General features: G+C 60.2%; 1 protein-coding gene across 1 annotated transcript; it reads left to right on the top strand.

The window, feature by feature from the left end:
* The first annotated feature begins 1577 nt into the window (after positions 1–1577).
* On the top strand, positions 1578–14740 carry PHC2 (polyhomeotic homolog 2). Its single transcript, XM_066334508.1, has 15 exons — positions 1578–1739; positions 4831–5016; positions 5101–5259; positions 5331–5408; positions 5493–5654; positions 6227–6331; positions 6400–6613; positions 7093–7448; positions 8675–8834; positions 10207–10400; positions 11904–12033; positions 12149–12263; positions 12727–12868; positions 13204–13498; positions 13958–14740. The coding sequence occupies exons 2-15, from the start codon at positions 4873–4875 to the stop codon at positions 14110–14112; spliced, it is 2409 nt and encodes an 802-aa protein (XP_066190605.1). The 5' UTR covers positions 1578–1739; positions 4831–4872; the 3' UTR covers positions 14113–14740.
* Positions 14741–15660: the final 920 nt, after the last annotated feature.

Genomic DNA, 15660 nt, shown 5'->3' with positions numbered 1-15660 from the left:
CTCACATCCCTCACAACCCCCACAGTGCCCTCACAGCCCCCTAATAGGTCTTAGAGCCCCCCCGACTGCTCAGTGTCCCCCCAATCCCCCTTCCCCCCCCTCCTGCCCAGGATTCCACATAGCCCTCCCAGCATCCCCAGGGCAGGGAGTAGAACCTGTCCTTGCACAGCCGTGTAAGCTGGGGGCACCCCAAGTGTCCTCAGAGGGGACGGACCCCGAATCGGAAGGGCTTTGGTGGCCACGAGTGACCCACGAGTGAACCTCTAGCCCCATAGTGACCCCCAAGAGCACCGGGACCGGTGCCACCCTCAGCCCGCCACCGCATCCCGGCGGTCCCGACCCTGAGCGTGCCTGGCGTGACAGGAAACACCGGGCCCGGTGCCATCACCCCTGTACCGCAGCATCCGGCCCGTGCCGGTGCTCAACACCCTCGCGGTGACCCCTGGTGGCCACAGGAAATACCGCGGATCGGTGCCACCCCCCCACCCCACCCCGCTGCAGCATCCCGTCGGTAACGACCCTGAGCATCTCCGGGAATATCCCCAGGCGAGCCTCGATAGCTCCGGAGGTGGTGCTACCCACCGGTACCTCCTGCCGGCAGCGGCCCTGGGTACCGCCGGCCTGACCTTCGGAAACATCGGGAAAGGGTGTCACCACCCCTTGCCAAGTCACCCGCCCGGTATCCGCCCTCAGCATCCCCGGGTGAACCCCCGGGTGCGGCGAGGGCCGGTGCCATCATCGCTCCAGTGCAGCATCCCGCCGGTGCCTGTCCTGGGGCAGTCCCGAGGTGACTCCGAGAGACCCCAACAGCAGCAGACACCCATGTCACCATCCCCTGGCTGTGCATCGCACACATACCGGCCCCCAGCATCTCCGGGGTGACTCCTGGAAACACCGGGGACCAGTGCCACCATCCCCACGCTGTGGCATCTCGTCAGTACCGACTCTCAGCATCCCCTGGGGTGGCCCGGCATGGCACCAGGGACAAGTATCACCACGCCTATATCGCCGCCTCCCCCGGTATCGACGCTCAGTATCCCCAGAGTGATCCCGGGTGACCCTCGGAGGCGGCAGGGACCGGCGCCACCATCCCCAGGCTGCAGCATCCCGCTCTGGGCAGCCCCGGGGTGACTCCGAGCGACCCCATGCAGCAGCGGCGACCGGTGCCACCAACTTCACGCTGCGCCGTCTTGCCCGAAACGATCCTCAGCATCATCGGGGTGACCCTGGGTGACCCCCGGTAACGGCAGGGATGGTGCCACCGTCCCCACGCTGCAGCATCCCGCTGGGCCTGACTCTGGGCAGCCCCGGGATGCCGCCTGGCATCACCGGGGACCGGATCTCGGTGGCCGCCCGCCTCCCCCCGACGCCAGTCCCGGCCACCTCCCCTCGGGCGTCCCCGCGCCCCCCGCTCTCTCTGTTGCTCGGGCGACCCCGCTCGCCGCTCCCCCCGGGGTTGCCATGGAGAGCGCGAGCGGCGGGCGCGCAGCGAGGTGGGCGGGGCCAGCGGGGCGGGCGGGGCGGCGATTGGCCGGGCTGCCCCACGTGACGCGCGCAGGAATGCAAATGAGCGATGGCCTCGCGCCGCCGCCGCGCCGCCGCCTGAGGGAGGGAGGAGGGAGCGGGCCCGGTCTGGCCCCGCCGGTACCCCCGCGCTCCCCGCTCCGGGCCCCCCCGGCGCCCCCCGGGCCATGGCGCAGCCTGCCCGTCGCCACCGATTCGGCCGGCCCGGCCCGCAGGTACCGCGCGTGCCGCCGCTGCCGGGCCGCGGCGGCTTTGTCTGGGCCGGGGGGGGGAACCTGGGGGGGGGCGGGGGGGTGGCGCGGCGCGCATGCGCAGCCGCCGTGCCTCAGTTTCCCCACCCGGGGCCGTGGCCCTTGCCGCTCCCTTCCCCCCGTGAGGCCCCCGCTTCCCACCCCACCCGTGTCTCCCTCCACTTCCCTTTCTCCTGCGCCTCCTCTCCTGGTTCTGGATTCCATTACTACTATTACTATTATTATTATTGTTGTTGTTTACTGTTACTATTATTGTGGTCGTGGTGGTGGTGTTGTTATTGCCTACTGCCCACCATCATATTCCAGTGTCCTCATGTTATCTCTCACCCCCTATTTTATATCTGAGGCCCCTGTCATCCATCCTACCCCTAGCCATCATAGTCTACTCCCCATCTTCCACCCCTTTCTCTGATTTTGCACTGTTACTTTTATTCCCACCCCCACCATTCATGTTCCAGTCCCTACTATTTTATCTCATTCCTCCTTTATTATATCTGACCCTCTCTTTTCCATCCCACCCCCACTAGTGTTTTCCACCCCTCACCAGCATCTTACATCCCCCCTCTTTTTTTGCACCAACTTATCATTCCATACATTATATCCTGCTGCTCCTTATCCTGCACCCCTTTTATTATTATTATTATTATTATTATTATTATTATTACTATTATTATTACTATTACTATTATTATTGCTCACCCCCAATCAGTTCTGGTGCCTGCTGTTGCCTCTGAGCCCCTATATTGTATCTGACTCCCCCAGTGTTACATCTGACCTCCCTCACTTCTATCCAACCCCTTCATTAGTGTTTTCCCCTTTTTCCCATTATCTTCCACCCCTCCTCTGATTTTGCACCCTTTTATTATTATTTCCACCCCATCATCATTTTCCAATTCCTGCTCTTTTATCTGACCTCCTATCTTCTATCCCACCTTCCCACCATATCCCACCCTTCACCAGCGTCTTGCATCCCCCCTTATTCTGAACCCCCATATTATTCCCCCCATATTGCTTCATACTGCTGCTTCCTCTCCCATCTTTCCTCTATATCCCACATTGCCCCACAACCTGTCTGTATCCCCATTCTGCCAAGATTTCCCTTCCCCCTTATTATTCTGCCACCCCCATTTTGGGCTCAGCTCAGGGAATTCCAGCTCCCTGGCTCTTCCTGTGATAGCTGTGGGACCCCTCATGTTCCCCCACTCCAACGGGTCCCAGCAGTGCTCAAAATCTTCCCTTTATATTATGTCATGGATGTCATAGTTTGTGGGGGCTTGGAGCAGGTTTCTTCACTTCTGGGTCAAAAGTGAGGTATCCCCATCTGACATCCCAAATTCCCTGGTGGGGTTTGGTGTAGGTGGGGACAGGGGGCTTGGACCCACAATGAGTGGGAGCTGCTGGGGGCTTCCTGAGCTGTGCCCACCCCTGGGGGATTGACTCCAGATGGGCCTGGTGTGATCCCTCTGTCTCAGTCACTGCGGTGACCCCATGTTAATTTGAACCCACCAGAGGGGAAAAAACATTTCCATGGCTGTTTGGTGGAAAAGGTGCTGCCTAAAACCTCTCTAGCCGATGGTGGACACATGCCATGGGTGCAGACCAGAGGGTGGTATGTGTCACAGGCCACATGTACTGCCACCCCAATGAACACCCTGTGCTTTGCGACAGTGGCATTTCAGGGGACAAAGCCCCATGGGCTGCATGAGGCCAGGACATCCCTGCTGACACATTCCTCATGTGCCGAGCTGGGCTGGCCTGGTGGGGCTGTGCTGTGGCATGGCCAACAATGCCACCCTCAGTGGCTGCTATCCATAGTCTACAGTGTCCCACACTGTCGTCCCTGGTCCTGTGGTGGCACTGCAGAGGCTCAGATGGGTGACACAGGTGGAATGCAGTGGCTGTGGGTGGCTGTCGGTGACCATGGGGCCTCATGGCCACCACAGTGGCCATGGTGACAGAGGTGCTGCCCACAAACCCCCCTCTTTGGCCCCCACAGCACTGTTCCCATTCTCCTCTTGTCCTTCTGTCATGCTGTCCATCCCTCTCCTATGTCCATCCAGCCTTTCTTCCATCTCTTCCTCCCTTGTGTGTCTTTTAATCTGTCCATACTTCCTCCCTCCTTTCTGGTCTGTTCTTCCCTGCATCCCTTGGTCCCTCACATTCCTGCTTTTTTTCAGCATTTCCTTCTCTCCTTGGATCCTTTCCTCATTCTGTCCATATTTCTATCTATCCATCTTTCCTTCCTTCCTTTCTTAGAGCCGTAATTCCTGCGCATCATTTCTTCTGTCTATCCTCTTGTCCATCCGTCCTTCCTTGATCACTCCTTCCTTCTGTCTTTCATGTCCATCTTGTCTCTTCTTTCTTACTTCTATTGTCCTGATGTCCATTCCTTTTTCCCTCCCTTCTCCCATCCGTTTTCCTTTCTGCCCATCCATCCTTCCATTTGTCCCTCACTTTCCATCCGTCCTTCTGTCCATCCCTTTCCTTCTCCTGTTTGTCATTCTCTCTGTCCTTCCATCCTTCAACCCCATCCTGCTTCCACCTGCTTACATCTGCCCTTTCCTACTTCCATAATACCCTTGGTTTCTCTCTTCCCTTCCATCTCTTTCCTACTTCCTTCTCTTCTGGCCATCTGTTCTTTGTTCCTTTTCTACTTCCTTCCTCTCCTTCCCTCATTTCCTTCTCTCCATCTCTTTCCTACTTCCCTCATTTCCTTTTGTCTGTTTGCCCCTTTATCCCCCTCTTTCTCCAGTCCATTCTTCTATCTATCTATCCTTACCTTCTCAACTCCATCTCTCTGCCTTCCAGCCTTTCCTCTGTCCATCCTTCCTCCTGTCCTTCCCTTCCCTCTGTTCTTTCCCCATTTCTGCTGGGGTGCTGACACTCACTTTGGTAGAGAACGATGAACCACAGGGTCTCCCATCATTCTTCCTCTGCCCCACCTTCTGTGGTGTAGAGGCACACACCACATTCCTCCTCTGTGATTCCAGCCCCCTGTTCCTCATCTGGACATGAGGTACCAGGGATACCCCCTCACTGTGGTACTCCCTGCCAGCTCTAGTCTGATCCGCTTCCTCCATCCCGCCCCGGCCCCACCATGGAGAATGAGCAGCTCTCAGCTCCGGCTCCCACCAGCAGCGCCAGCAGCACGGCCCCTACACCTGCCAGCACCACAGCCACACGCCCACCCGGGCCCCAGATCTCCGTCTACAGTGGCATCCCTGACCGCCAGACCGTGCAGGTATGGGGCTGGGGGGCACTGGAGGGTTGGGGGGCACTGGGGGGGGGTCGTGGTGCAGCCTGGGGCCACATTTCCCCCCCAAAGGTGATCCAGCAGGCGCTGCACCGGCAGCCCAACACGGCGGCGCAGTATCTGCAGCAGATGTACGCAGCACAGCAGCAGCACCTCATGCTGCAGACGGCCGCGCTCCAGCAGCAGCACCTCACCAGTGCCCAGCTCCAGAGCCTGGCCGCTGTCCAGCAGGTACGGGCACCCCGCGGGCACTGGGGGTCGCTCGGGGCTGCCACACCCCTCACCTTTGGCTTTTCCCCAAGGCAAGCTTGGCGGCGAACCGGCAAAGCAGCTCCTCAGGGGGCAATGGCACCCAGCCGGCCCCAGCACAGCAGTCCACAGTGAGTTCCTCAGCCTCTCAGCACCCACCCTACCTGTGCTTGCCTGTGACAGCACCCCGACCTTCTCCTGATGCCCCATTCCAGATCAACCTGGCAACGTCACCGGCAGCAGCACAGCTGCTAAACCGGGCACAGAGCGTGGGGTCCGGGGCATCGGGCATCACTCAGCAGGCTGTGCTGCTGGGCAACACTGCCTCACCTGCCCTTACTGCCAGCCAGGCCCAGATGTATCTGCGGGCACAGATGGTAAGGGTGGGGCTGGGACATGCCATGCCTCAGCATCCTGATGGGGTGCCCAGGACCATGACGATCATGCTGTTGTGGGGTGACCAGCACCCACAGGGTGCCCATGGCTGTGCTGTGATCCTGTAGGGGTGCTCATTTCTCTGCGTGGCATGCCCAGGACCCATGGGGAATCCATAGGGTGCCCAGAGACTATGGGGTGCCCCTCACCCTCCTGGGGGTCTGAGCCTCCCAACAGGGTGCCCGTTACTCTGCTGTGAGGTGTGTAGACTTCATGAGGTGCCTTCACTCTGCTGAGGGAACCCAGCCCCCATGTAGGGTGCACCCCATCCCACTGGGGATGCCCAGACCCCACAGGGCACCCAGAGCCCCATTAGGGGTGCCCAAGCAGGTGCTCTTTGCTTTTGGGGGGGTGTTGGGACCCTATAGGGTGCCCTCCACCCCACTGGGTGGGCCTGTCCCTACCCTACGTAAATGGATACCCATGTGCCACAGAGTGGGGACACAGAGAAGGGACACACAGGGTGCGCCATCCCTGACACGGGGAGCTGTGCACTCACTCTCCCTGTCCCCAGCTCATCTTCACACCCACGGGCCCTGTCAGCGCTGTCCGGCCCGAGAGCCCTGCGCCGGCCCCTCCACCGGCCCCACCACCTGTCCCACCACCCACCACCCCTCAGGTGAGTCTTCCCACCCCTTCCAGCCCCCCAAAATCTGCCCTGGCACCCCTGACCCGCTGCCGTTGCAGGTGCACAGCCTGGCCCTGCGCCCCGCCGGCCCCCACCTCCCTGCCCTGGCCATGAAGCCCCCCGGGGGTGCCCCTCCCCGAGCTGGCCCTCCCCGGGGGCCCTCGCCCGACTCCCCCGCCGAGCACCTCAAAAAGGCTGATGGGCACGAGGGCCGAACCCATGCCCTGGCCCGTGCCACCGCCCCCGCTGCCACCCACCCGCTCGTCACCCCAGGTAAGGGGCTGCTCCAGGGCGGGGGACACCCCTGGGTGCTGGGGGAGTCATGGGCTATTCACTCTGAAACCTAGTGATGGCCCACACTGGTGTGTCCTGTACATTGTCACCTGCCTCTATTTGGGACCTTGTGGGTTCATCCCCTCACTGGCAGCGGCCTTGCCCAAGAGGGTCTCACCACCCATAGGATCCCAGGGTCCTGTGGGGTACAGGGGGCTGGGGCAGTGAGGGAGTGATTCAGGGGGCTCCATGGAGGGCTGGAGCCTGGGGTGCTGCACTGGCACGGCTCTCAAAATTGCGCCCCCCTTGGGACAGCCTGAGCGCAGCTTCCCGCATCAGCAGCAGGAGCAAAGCTGATTGTCCAAGGGCACCAGAGGGAACAAACACAGAGTGAGCAGCAGCCTCCTTGGGGGTGTTTCCCTTGGGGCTGAGGTGCTGGTGATGAGGAGGGATCTCTGTCCCCATTGCTGTCCTCGCAGCCTATGCCCCGCTGCAGGCCCCCCAGTTCCTGCAGCAGCCGCCGAAGCCGATGCAGCCACAGCCACCACAGCAGCAGCAGCAGCAGCAGCAGCAGCAGCAGTTCGTCATCCAGCAGCAGCAGCAGCAGCAGCTTGGCCCCCGTGGGCAGCCCCCCTCGGGGCCCCCCACCACCCCCCAGCTCCAGCCCCTGCCCCCTGCCAGCCCGGGCCCAGCTCCCCAGCCCAAAACAGGAGTCCCCCAAGGAGCAGGGGGTGAGGGTGGCCCCCCCAATGGGCACCCTGGCTGCCACACTGCCCCTCGCAAGTTCCAGCACGCCTCGGCTGTCATCCTGCAGCTGCAGCCCACTGGCCCCACGGTGAGGGGCCCCCATAACCTTTCCCCAGATTCTTCCAAACTCTCACAGTGAGAGACCCCCAAACTTGCCCCAAACCTTCATGGTGAGTGGCCCCCAAACCTCAAACCTCCTGCCAAAGTACCCCCAAACCACCCACTAAACCCCTATGGTGAGGGGCCCCCAAATTTTTCCAAACTTCCACAGTGAGAGACCCCCAAACTTGCCCCAAACCTTCATGGTGAATGGCCCTCAAACCTCCTGCCAAAGCACCCCCAAACCACTCACCAAACCCCTATGGTAAGGGGCCTCAAAACCTCTCTGCAGTCCTCCCACAGCTCCCTCCAAACTCTCACAGTGAGGGGCCCCCAAGGCCCTTGGTGAGGGGAGCTCAGGAGAGGGAAGGAGGAATGGGGACACTGGAGTGGGAATGGGGGGATGTTGGGGAGTCAGATGTGTGCACATGCACGTGGGTGTGCAAGTGCACAATCCCTGTACATGCGGGTGTGCATGTGTGTTTCTGAAATGTGCATGGGTTGTCACATCAGTCCGCAGCTGTGCAGGTGTGCATGCTCATACCACACTGCATGTGTGTACCTGCTCTGTGCACACGTGTGCACAGGTTTGCCCCATCCAAGCCCCGTATGTGTCTGTGTGTACCTGGTCCTGTGACATGGGGAGTATGTGGCTGATCCGTGTGTTGTGTGCAGGTGTGTTTGATCCTTGTATATGTGACCTGTGCATGTGTGTACTGGGCCCATACACATCTGCATGTGCAGCTTTGCCAGGCACATGCACATGCATGTGTGCACGTATGCATGTGTGTGTGCTCACTGCATGTGTGTGCATACTCACTCCAGGTGCATGTACACGTGTCAGAGCTACGTATGTGCCTAGTCCATGCACATGAGTGCAGACATGCTTGCCTGACCCATGTGTATCAGGCCTGTGCATGTGCATGACACTTACACCAGACCACAGGCACGTGTGTTTGTGGGGGGGTGTACAGGCTCCATGCACGTCTCTGCAAATGTGCATGCCAGAGCAGGTGTGTCCGGACACATGTGCCCAACTGTGACATATGTGCATGCCCACTCTAGGCACATGACTGCGTGTGACCCATGCACGGGTCTGCACTCTCCAGCCATATAGGTGCATGCCCCTGTGCCATCTGCACATGCACCTGCTCTGACCTCCGCTGGTGCGTGTGCACACCTGACCCTCTCCCACGCGTGTCCCTGCCACCACAGCCCTCCCTCGGGGTCCCCGAGGGCGCCCGCCGGGACCCGCTGCCCATGCCGAGGAGCGCCGAGAGCCCGCCTGCCGCCCCGCCGCAGCCCCCCGCCCTCTCGCCACCTGCCGCCCCCCCGGGCCCCGACACCCCTGAGGGCGAGCGGCCTCTGACGCACGGTAAGCCCCCGCCCCACTGCGACAGGCACCCATTCCTGGTGATGCACCCCCAGCCCCACAGCGGGGGAACGCTGAGGCCGGGGGTGCGCGGAGCCGGGCTGTGCTGCGGGCAGTTCCCTCAGCCCACCCGTGTACACGGCTGACACGGGGCTGCGGCGCCCGCCGCTGCCAGTAGGAGGGGCGCGGCCTCACACACGGAGAGCGCCGAGGGGCGGGGCGCTGCCACGCCCCTTTCTGTGCGAGCGGTTCTGTCGCGCGGGCTGGGGGCGTGGCCACGTCTGGAGGCTCCGGCCCGGCTGCGTGCGGCGGTGCCGCCGGGATGGGGGCGTGGTCACGGCTCTGCCGCTACGCCCCTCGGTGGGCGAGACCGCCCCCCGATGGCGGGGGTGTGGGAGGCGGGGTCTCGTGGGGCGGGCGTGTCCGCACGCCGAAGCTCCGGCCCGCGCGGCGGCAGCCCCCGCCAATGGGTGCGCGGGGGGCGTGTCCGCGTCAGGCGCCGCCCCCGCCGCCGCCTTTGTCCCCGCTCGGCCCTGGCCCTGCTCCCGGCGCGGCTCCCGCTTCAGCCTCGGCCCGGCCCCCCACCATGGCCCCCCCGAGCCCCTGAGCGCCCGGTGAGTGAGCGCCGACCGCGGGGGCCCGGCCCGGCCTGGCTCGGGGCGGCGGAGGCTCTGACCTCACTTCCGCATCCGCCCCCGGCCCCGGTCCGGCCCCGCGGCTGGGCGAGGGAGGGGTGGGGGCAGCGGTAGCCGCCGCTGCCGGACAAAGGTGATGGGGCTGCCGGGGCCTGCGCGGTCTGGGGGTGCTGCCGGGCCGAGGCGGCCTCGAGGGGAGAGGAACGGGGGCGGGCTGGGCTGGGGGGCTATCGGGCCTCACTGGGCTTTGCTGTGGCTTTGCTGGAGTGTACAGGGGTTTATTAGGATCTTGCGGGCGTCGATCGGGCCCTGTTGCGGTTTCATTGGGATTTAGTGGGGTCGTTCGGGCCTTTCTGGGGTCGTACTGGGGGAGATCGGAGGTTTCCGGCTTTATCGAGCCTTGTTAGGGTCTTCCTGGGGGAAATCGAGGCTTTCCGGGGTAGATCGAGTCTTGTTGGGGCTGTACTGGGGCAGATGCGGCCTTACTGGTGCCTTAAAGCGACGCCCTGAGGCTTTACTGGTCCTTCCTGGGGTCTCTGGGGAGTGTCCGGACTCCTCCGGTTATTTTGAGGGGCCCTTTAACCCCTTTCCCAGTGTCTCCGGGGCCGCTCTGGGCGGCACTGGTGGCACTGGGAGCGGCAGCAGCTGCTCCCTGTTCCAGCTGTATGGAAATCGCGGCCCCGCGTCAGCGCGGCGTCAGCGCCCGCCCCTCACCCTGTGTGTCCCCCGCTCGTCCCCAGAGCCCCCCGAGCGCCTCCATGCGCAGCCCCGCATTCCCGGGATGACCTCGGGCTCTGGCAGCGCTGCCGCCACCGTCGCCGGCGCCGCCCCCCACAATGGTGAGAACAAACCGCCCCAAGCCATCGTGAAACCCCAGATCCTCACGCACGTCATCGAGGGCTTCGTCATCCAGGAGGGCGCCGAGCCCTTCCCGGTAACGTATCCCAGTCTCCCAGACCCGGGGCTTGCGGGCGGTGAGAAGGTTCGTGGATTTGGGGCCTTGGGAATGGGGCGCACAGTTGGCCTTGAACCCCCGAATCCTCCCCTGCTTCGTCATCCAGGAAAGGGCTGAGTTATTCCTGGTAACGTGTCCCGCAATCTGTAGTTTTATTCCGTGATTTGGGGCTCTGCATCATTGCACATTACTGAGTGTTTTGTTGTTCAGGGAGGGGCTGAGCCCTTCCCAGTAACATATCCCGGTGTCCATACCCTTGTTCCTGGATTTGGGAGGTTGGGAATGGGGCACTCACCATTGTGAACCCCCAGATCCTCACCCATATCATCAAGGATGTCATCCAGGAAGGGGCAGAACCATCCCCAGTAATGTATCTGTCTCTCTGTATCCTTATTCCTGATTTTGGGGGCTTTGGGAATGGGGTATCCAAACAATCATCACCCCCCCCCCCAACCCTCCATCCATGTGTTGAGGACTTCATGACTGAGAATAGGGCAAATACCTTCCTAGTATGGTATCCCCCTACCCCTATTTCTGGGACAGGGGGATGCTTGAAATGGAACATCCAGGCCCTTGTGAACCCCCAAATCTTCCTCCACATTATTGAGGTTTTTAATAATTCAGGAAGGCACTGAGCTGTTCCTGGTAATGTATCCACCAATCTGTATCCTTACTCCTGGATTTTGGCAGGGGGTTGGGAATGAGGCACCCAGAGAATTTTGAACCCCCAAATTGTCACACACATTATTGAGCAATTCACTGACCAGGAAGGGGCATATCCCCTTCTCCCTATCTTCCTTCTGGATTTGGGGGCTTGGTAATGGGACATCTATGCTGTTGTGAATCTCCTTTCCTCACATTTTTGAGTTCCTTATTGTGCAGGAAGGGGCTGAGCCATTCCCAATAATGTATCCCCCTCTACCTGTCCTTGTTCCTGGATGTGAGAAATTGGGAAAAGGGCTCATGTATTTGGGCAGTCGGGAATGGGGCACCCAGACAGTAATGAGCCCCAAAATCCTCACCCATGTTACTGAGCATTTCCATTATCTGAGAGGAGACAGAACTGTTCCCAGTAACATACCTGTTGTCCTTCCTGGAGCTGAGGGATTTGGAAGGGGGCATTGGGATTTGGGGGGTTGAGAGTGGTCACTTTGACAATTACGAACTCCCAAACCCTTGTTATTGAGCACTTCAGCATCCAGGAGGGGTGGAATCATTCCTGGTAATGTATCCTCATTTCCTTATCCTTGCTCCTGGATTTAAGGGGTCAGGACTGGGTCAGTCAAAGAATAATTAGACCCCAAACCTACATCCATGTCACCATCACCCAGGAAGGTGCAGAGCTGTACCTGGTAACACATCCTCTTTTCCTTACCCTCATCCCTGGATGTGGGAGGTTGGGATGGTCCCTGCCAGCCCAATGGGCACCGGAAGGAGTCCATGTGGCACTGGGGCACAGGTGCAGCCAGGTGTGTTGCACAGGTGGGCCGCTCCTCACTGCTGGTGGGAGCCCTGCACAAGCAGTATGCGCAGGAGCTGCTGCCGGACAAGCTCCCACCACAGGACAACACCACCACCACTGACTCGGACATGGAGGAGCCGTACCTGCAAGGTAGCGCCCGGGCCCCCAGCCCGCCCAGCCCCCTGGGAGCCCCCGGGATTTCCCCCGGAGTCCCCCAGCTGAGCTGGCTGGTTTCTCTCTCTGGGTGTCCCTCCACGCCCCCCAGAATCCAAAGAGGAGGGGAACCCCCCCAAGTTGAAGTGTGAGCTCTGTGGCCGCGTTGACTTCGCCTACAAGTTCAAGCGCTCCAAGCGCTTCTGCTCCATGGCCTGTGCCAAGAGGTAACTCCTTAAGCCCACCCATAGCCTCCTTGGTAGGGTAGAGGTAACCTCAAAACCCATGCCATCCCTCCATGGTGGGGTAGAGGTAACCCCAAAATCTACCCAGGCCCCTCCTCAGTAGGATAGAGGTAGCCCAAATATCCACCCAACCAGGGTAGAGGAAACCCCAAAACCCACCCGACAGAGCAGACGTAACACTAAAACCCATCTTGGGCCCTCTTCAGTCAAGTAGAGGTACATCAAAATCTACTTGACAGGGTAGAGGTAACCCCAAAAATTCACCTGGGGTGGTGGGAGTAACCCAGAAATCTACCTGTCAGGGGAAAGGTAACCTGAAAATCCATTCAGCATGGGAGGGGTAAGCCTGAAAAATCCACCCTCCCCCTCTTTGGTGGGGTAGAGGTATCCTTAAAATTCCTTCAGCAGAGTGGGGACCCCTTCATGACCCATGGCTCCGTGGTAGGTACAATGTGGGCTGCACGAAGAGGGTGGGGCTGTTCCACCCAGATCGCAACAAAATCCAGAAACCAGGAGGGCCCCCCCACGGGCGGCGCCGCAGCTGCAAAGGGACTCTGCCCCCCCTGAGCAAGGACAGCAAGAAACAGGTGAGGGGGGTCAGAAGCTTATCCCCAGGTTGGGGGACACGGGATGAGCACCGAGGCCAGAGTTTGTCCCCAGTTGGGTGGGCCTTGGGGCTGGAATCTGTTCCCAATTTTAGGAATGTGGGGTGGGCACCAAGCCTTAGGTTTGTCCCTGAATTTTGGAGACGCGGGGTGGGTACTGGGTGTAGAATTGCCCACCCAATTGTGGGGACATGGGGTGGGCACTGAAACCAGGTTTTGGCCCCAACTGGGGGAACATGGGGTTGGTGCCAAGCCTGGGGTTTGTCCCTGAATTTTGGGGACATGGGGCGGGTGCTGAGGCCAGCACTGCCCCGCAGCCCACAGCGTCTGTCCCAGCGGGGTTGGTGACGGCGTCATTGCAGCTCAACCACAGCCAGGAGGATTCCAGCCGCTGCTCTGACAACTCCAGCTACGAGGAGCCGCTGTCACCCATCTCCGCCAGCTCCTCCACGTCCCGGCGCCGACAGGGAGAGCGGGACCTGGAGCTGCGAGACATGGAGCTGCCAGACGTGCACAGCCGCGACCTGCCCGGCCTTGGCCACCGCTTCCTGCCCAGCGAGCCCAGCAAGTGGAACGTGGAGGATGTTTATGAGTTTATCCGCTCGCTGCCAGGTGAGGGCTGTCCTGGGATGGACAGGGAGGGATCTGCCTATGGATATCCAGAAGCGTGGTTTTGGGAAGACTTACATCCCTCCCGACATGCTGAAGGAGGGATCTACTCAAAGATAACCCCAGAATTGTGCTTTTGGGGGAGATTTATTCACAGAAAACCCCCTAAATATATTTTTAGTAGAATTTACACGCAGATAACCCCATAAATATATATATTTTTGCGGATGATCTACTCACGGATAACCCCATAAGTATTTGGGCGGGTGGGAGATTCCACTCAGAAACCCATTAATGTTTTGGGGGGGCAGGAGGCTTTACTCACTGATAAACCTAAGGATACTTGGAGGAGGGGATTTACATATGATAACTTCCAAAATAAAAATTTTAGGGGATTTAAGCACAGAGAAGCTTAGGTTAGGGGACCCTGAGAGGATTTGCTGATGCTGCCCCTCCCCACAGGCTGCCAGGAGATCGCAGAGGAGTTCAGGGCCCAGGAGATCGATGGGCAGGCACTGCTGCTGCTCAAGGAGGATCATCTCATGAGCACCATGAACATCAAGCTGGGCCCTGCGCTCAAGATCTATGCCCGCATCAACATGCTCAAGGACTCCTGAGGGGGGGGCCACGGGACCCCACTCCCCCCACGGGACCCTTGCAGGACCCCTGACCCCCTGACGTGGCCCTGGGGAGGAGGCAAGGGGGGAAAGACACTTGTGAGCACACCCAACCCCCCCCTGCCCCCCCGGGGGGTGTAAATAGCCCATAGCTCTAGAGCCCCACGCCCTGCAGTTTGTGGGGTCACCCCCCCCCCTTTCTCCAGCAGGGAGAGGTGGTCCCCAGATGTCCCCCCATGCCCCCTCCAGGTCAGCAGAGCCAAGCAGGACAGTTGCCTTAATATGTGCTCCCTCCCCCAGCTGGGATTGGGGCCCCCAGGGGAGGCTTGGACTTCCCCCAAAAGGGGGTCAGGGAGAGGTGGGGGGTGCAGAGGTGTCACCCCCACATTCACACCCCCCCACACACACTCTGGGATGTCTTGGGGGCACCTCAGCAGAGGACAGTGGTGGGGGGGGCCCCCCCACGCAGGTAAGGACCCCCCCACACCCCCCTCAGCCAGCACGGTCTTTTTAAGAAAAGAAAAGGAAAAAAAAATGAAAAAAACACATGGCCCCACACCCCCCCTTTTCCTGTTTTTTGTTTTTGTTTTTAATAAACACTGAAAAAAAAGAACTTGGGACCTTCCCAGTTTTCCTCACTTCCCACCCCCTATTTTCTTCTCATGTAAACTGAGGCAGCAGCTTGGGAATGTCCCCAAGTTCTACCATGGGTGGTGGGAGTAATGTGGGCAACGGGGACAGGGTTGGTGTTGTGTCACCTGTGTCACCCTGAGGATCCCCACTGCCCCCCAAGTTGGGAGGTGGGGGTGATGTTCCCCTCCCAGGAGTCTGCAGTGGACCCACCAGATGACCCCCAAGTCCCAGTCTTATGGAGACACAGTACGTGAGGTGGGAAGGGGGATAGGAGGGGATGTCCCTGGAGATGGTCTCGGGGGGGATCAGCTCCCTGGAGCTGATGGGCCTGGTGAGGAGTCCCTGGATGTAGCATCTGTATTGAGGTGTCCCAGAGGTGGTGGCTATGGTTGTGACATGGCCATGGTGCAGTGTCCCCAAGCACTGATGTCAGTAATGGTGTGTTCCAAAAGCTGATAAGCACAATGGTGAGGTGTCCTCAAAGCTGGTGGCCACGGTGGTGACATATCCTTGGAGCTGGTGGCTACGGAGATGGTACGCATTGTGACATGTCCCTGGGGCTGGTGGGTACAGTGTGCTGACCCCAGAGCTGTGGCCACGATGAGGTGTCCCTGGAGGTGGTGATAGGTTCCTGGAAGGTCCCCAGGTGGCCACACTGAGCTCTCCCTGGGGTTGGTGGCCACACAGGTCTCACCAGAGTTCACAGCCATGGTAAGGTGTCCCAGGCGACAGCAAGATGTCCCCAGCAGTGGTGGCCACAACATACTGTCCCCAGAGCTGGTGTCCCCAGCAGTGGATCACTCACACCCCTCACCAGGATCAGAGTCACCAGTTTCACCCCGAGGCACCAGTGACCCGTGTCTGCCAGTCACCAAGCACTGTGACACCTATCTCCTCAGCAGCTGCTGAGGATGA

Source organism: Sylvia atricapilla, chromosome 22 (genome assembly GCF_009819655.1).
Source record: "Sylvia atricapilla isolate bSylAtr1 chromosome 22, bSylAtr1.pri, whole genome shotgun sequence".
In the NCBI taxonomy this organism is placed as follows: domain Eukaryota; kingdom Metazoa; phylum Chordata; class Aves; order Passeriformes; family Sylviidae; genus Sylvia; species Sylvia atricapilla.
Note: the sequence above shows the minus strand (reverse complement) of the source record. Positions and strands in the feature narration are given on the sequence as shown.